The sequence below is a fragment of the Hippoglossus hippoglossus genome, chromosome 12, assembly GCF_009819705.1.
Source record: "Hippoglossus hippoglossus isolate fHipHip1 chromosome 12, fHipHip1.pri, whole genome shotgun sequence".
In the NCBI taxonomy this organism is placed as follows: Eukaryota; Metazoa; Chordata; class Actinopteri; order Pleuronectiformes; family Pleuronectidae; genus Hippoglossus; species Hippoglossus hippoglossus.
The window spans coordinates 20262882-20267881 of NC_047162.1; the positions used below are offsets into that span (position 1 = coordinate 20262882).

A 5000-nucleotide genomic window follows, 5' to 3' on the forward strand; every position below is an offset into this window, starting at 1 on the left:
CCACTGAGCTGTTTACAGATCCGTCTCCATGACGACTCCTAACATCCAATCAGAACCTGTCTTTTAAACGTTTCTTTGGTTGAACACGTAAATAAAAGATAAAAGTTTGATGCTCGTGTTTGTCTGCGTCTCAGGCTCTGCGGCAGTTTTTCGAGCGGGTTCCGTGGGAGCTGAGTTACCCGCTGCTGTTCTGCTCCTGCCCCGACCAGGCGTGTGCCGAGCGCCGCCGCCGCACCATCGTCCCGTCCTGCTCCCACCAGGAGAGGCACCGGCCCGTCTGCCTGGAGCTGCGACACATCTGCCGCTCGGACGCTCTCTGCAGGTGAGCAGCGAGGCTCTCAGCGGCCAATCAGACGGGAGGGCGACCCGCTGTGGGGGGGGGGTGCGGAAGCTTTCCAGCTTGACGCAGCTCGTTTCACTGATTATCTGAGAGAGGGAACCAATCAGGGAAATCAGCTGCTCAAGTGTTTAATTCGAAATCTGGAGACACTTGGGTCAAAATTACATGTTTGATTGATAACATCTGGTTTTAAAGGTTAGAGGAGCTTGAAGTGGAGGAAGTGAATGTGTCACACACACACACACACACACACCCACCCACACACACACACACACACACACACACACACACACACACACACACACACACACACACACACACACACACACACACACCCCTCTCTGGTCCCCTTCAGAGCGGAGCAGGGATGATTGATTGATTGATTGATTGACTCTCCCTGGACAAATACATGTGAATCCAGTGATGGAGGAAGAGAGGGATGAAGAACAGAGGAGGTTCAGACGAGGCAGAGGAGGAGAGGCTGAAGCCGATGATCAGAAACTGTGAAGAACCTCGAGTTAAACCTCTGAAGCAGCAACACATTGACGGGTTCGACGCTCGTAACTTGCTCAGTTTGAGCTGAACTCCTCAGCGAGAACCTGAGTGGAGGCGAGACCTCGTGGTTTGTGTGTAGTCCTGAGATCTCTGGCAGGCGATCCGGTCTCAGAAGAAAAGCTTGGGAGACGAGAGAAATGTATAGTTTGTGTAAAAGTCTTTGTTCGCTCTGCGTCACTCACATCGTTTCACTCCCTCAGTTTGTTGCTGCTGCACACTTTCAGTATTTCTAGTCGCTCCTCGGCTTCACGGTCGAGGCCGAGGTCACGTGCTGTTTTGAATCTTTCCTCTGAAGCCTGAACATCTTCAGTAATTAGAGCGACGAGTGAAAAGAGACGTTTCTTCCTCTCAGAACCTCCAGTGGTTCTTCTGTGTCTCGCTCCTTGAGAGGAAACAGCTGTAATTCATTTCTTTTAAATCTCTGAGACGTTGATCAGGATGAGAAAACCCACACACTGCTGTGTGTGTGGGTGTGACAGGGTCAAACTGTGACTGTGTGTGTGTGTGTGTGTGTGTGTGTGTGTGTGAAGCTCAGTCTCAGGGTCAAAGTTTAGCACTTAAGACACTTTCATTTACAGACACATCAGTTTAAAGGAGCAGTTCACTCATTAGTTTGTCGACACATGTTCACTTGTTTGTCGTCAGGACGACGCAGAGCGACATGAACACACACAACAACACAACCTGCTGTTTTAACAGCTCAGCACAATGAAGCCGTTTCAACGATCACTCCTTGTTTGTGATTGGCCGCTGGTGTGCGAGTTGTGTTGGTTGTGCGACACCGCTTTGTGTTTCCTGCTCAGCGTCTCTTTGGGCGAGTGTGTGTGACTAACAGAAGAAAAGAGATAAATCCATAACTTTAACACAGAGGAGCAGCAGAGCCCACCCACCGCCAACCCAGCGACCAATCAGCAGGTCGCCCCTCCCTCAGTTAGTCGACAGATTTAGTTGCACGGAGCATGAACGAGGTTTAATTGCCTGTAAAAGGCAAAGTAGACTCGTCCTTCTGGCTTCAGCCTCCATTAACCTCAGACGGCGAGCAGAGAGCCGCATAATCACAGGACTCCCGCAGGACCTCCGGGTCTCGACGGCCTCGGAGGGCGGCGCGTCTCCCGCTGAGCATGATGGGAGGAAGTGACTGCTCGGGGACCGCTTTGATTGACAGGAAGCGTAATTAAATGTGGTCTTTGCCACTAGAGAAACCTACAGAGAGCTGGAAACGGGTTTTGGACCAAGACTCTTAAAAAAAAAAATCAATTTGCATTTCAAATCACACGTACGGTTCATTTCAGTGAGAACCAGAGGAAACAGCCGCTCGGAGGAAATCTAAACTCCAACAGGATAAAAGATTAGAATCAAGAGAATCACATTTAATCTGTTTGTTTGAATTTAACTTCTCAACAGAAGAAGACAAACTGGAGCCAGTTCCACAGCTTATATCTAAAGCTTTGCATGTTTTCATTGAAATACAAAACTCACAAAACACATTCTAGTTTATGTCATGACTTATATTTAGATTCTAATGAGGCTTTTGTTGCAAGAGGCTTCCTTCCTTCCTTCCTTCCTTCCTTCCTTCCTTCCTTCCTTCGATCCCTCCTTTCTTCCTTCCTTCCCTCCCTCCTGAAACCAGGATTCGAACGAAGAACCTTGTTGTAAGGCGACCAGTGACACTGCACCACCGTGCCGCCCTCCTGCAGGTTTCAATATAATGAATTTAAGACTTTTTAAGATCAGTAAAGTGATTTCAGATCAATTTCGTGTCCAAACTGGTGAGAAAGTGTGAAGGACATGAATCATCTGTCCGTCATCCTCTGGGGTCGGAGGTGGTGTATCCCACTCGTCCACAGCCGTGTTCTCCAGCTCTTCCATCCTGAGGTGTCCCCCGGCCCGATGCTCGTCCATGCTGTCAGCTCAGTTTCAGCTCAGTGGGTCGCACCGAGGTCGGGATTCTCGTGATGTGAGAATGAAACTAAGAAGACTGAAGTTATTAGACCTGCGTGTTTTATGAATTGAGAACAAAAACCTTCACGACCTTCATGTGGGTTGACGCAGACTTCAGCTCCGGCTCCTCCTCGTAATTACCAACGATCTGAATCCACACAGGACGATTATAACCTGGGGTTGATTTCACCGGGACTCAAACAGGACGAGGAAGATGAAAGCAAGTGAAGAGTTTCTGCAGCGGCTGATCTGCACTTTATTAAAATCACAGAGACGACGATGCTCCGCTAATCGTGATTAAATAACCTCCTCCCCTGTGAAACGTCTCCTGTCTGGACTTTAGAAGCCGTTTGAAGGACGAGAGATTTACTGTTAAAGTTTTGGGTTGAAGGAGAAACGTGTTCTGAATGTTTTCTTTGCCTGTTAAAGATCCTGCAGCCGCTCAGTTCACAGCCCATTGTTACTGTCGTCAAGCTTCACATTTAAATATCACACAAACATTAGTCTTCAGCTGTCGTCAAAGGAGGGATAATCATGAACGTTTCAACCATTTATGGACGACATGACAGATCCCAAAGGACGACGCCCCCTGGTGCCTGACTGCAGTAAAGATTATAAACCTCCATGTTAGCAGATGGGACATGGACCAAACTAAAATATCAAGGTAGATGGTTTCTGTCCTTTCAGGTCGTTCTCATCTCTCTGATGTTTGTTCATGTTTCTGATCAGTTTGGTTTGAATCAGTTATTTGATGATATAAGAACAAACTGAGGCGTCATGATTGACAGCTGAGGCTGACTCCTGATTGGTGGAGAGCGTGTATGGGCGGGACCTTGATACCACGGCTCTGCGATCACTACGGCACAGACTCTGACATCATCGCCACAAGATGGCAGCGTTCATAGGCGAGATATTTGATCTTTATCAGTTTTATATCCTGGACAAATATAAACTTCGGTGATTCGTGAGAACTGACCCTTTAAAACCTTCAGCAGCGTCAGACACAAACTTCTGATCGCGGCGTCGGAGGCGTCGGGATACATCTGGCGGACGTGAGGATTTGTCAGGCTCCTCGTGACCCCATCAAACCGAGCGCTCCCGCACTAATGACAGTGTGTATGTATGCAAACACACACGCCCGCTCGCCCAGCCGTGCTGAGCTAAACTGCTTTTCCAGAGCCGCCAGCAGCTGAGTGGTGTTTTTAAGACGCGGAAGCCAATCTCGCCACCGCATCGCTCCATTACACGGTCAGTGAGGTGAGGTGGTGGCGTGATGGAAATAGCTGCCTCCTTTCTGTAGGTCACAGAGGACGACGGCAACGCAACACACCCTCTCACTTACTGCCACTGTGTGTGTGTGTGTGTGTGTGAGTTTACACAAAAGTATTCATCTCATTTCCTCCGTGCTCGTCTGAATGTGTCCGGTTGGTTTACAGGAGCGAGAGATGAGTCTTTGAGGGGAAATAAGGGAAGATAACCCCCGAGGAGACGGAGCAGAAAGTAATGGAGGCAGAGGAGTAACCGAGGGCGACGTCTCCTGATGGCGGCAACTCATAAACTATGATAATATGTGAATATGCAAATGAGCGGTCCCACTCAGGGACTGTTAATTAAAGAAAACATCAAGACACAAGAAAGCAGCTAATCACCACACACACACACACACACACACACACACACACACACACACACACACACACACGAGCACAGAGGTTAAACAAACTGCTTCAGTGTAGAAATGTTTTTCATACGTTTCTCTGAAGAACGAATCTGATTCTTGAAACCAGCAGGAAGTTTCCGTGCCGTGTTCACGACGTCGTTCGATCTGAACCCTGGAGACAAATCATCTCACAAACTGGAGTCAGAACAAACTGCAGAGATCAGATCAGCTGATGTTTCGACAGGAAACAGACTCCACACTTTTCAATAAGAACATAACGCGACATGACACGAACACCTTGAGCAACAAATCACGTCACAGAGATGGATCACGTGACAGGAAGTTGGATCCTCTGAAGTTAAAATCTAACTTTGATCCGCTCTGGAATCATCCGGTGAACGAGCATTAAATGATTATGACACGTTTTATGAATATGATCACACACCCATGTAAAACGATGGGTTTCTAACAGCAACATTTATGATATTAGAATTAAACTAAATA

General features: G+C 47.9%; 1 protein-coding gene across 1 annotated transcript in view; it reads left to right on the top strand.

The window, feature by feature from the left end:
• The window catches only part of gfra2b (GDNF family receptor alpha 2b), a 42971-nt gene that overhangs the window by 27931 nt on the left and 10040 nt on the right, over nucleotides 1-5000 (top strand). Inside the window, exon 5 of the mRNA XM_034601577.1 lies at nucleotides 135-322. Coding sequence (XP_034457468.1) covers nucleotides 135-322 — 188 coding nt within the window. The remainder of the gene's footprint in view (nucleotides 1-134; nucleotides 323-5000) is intronic.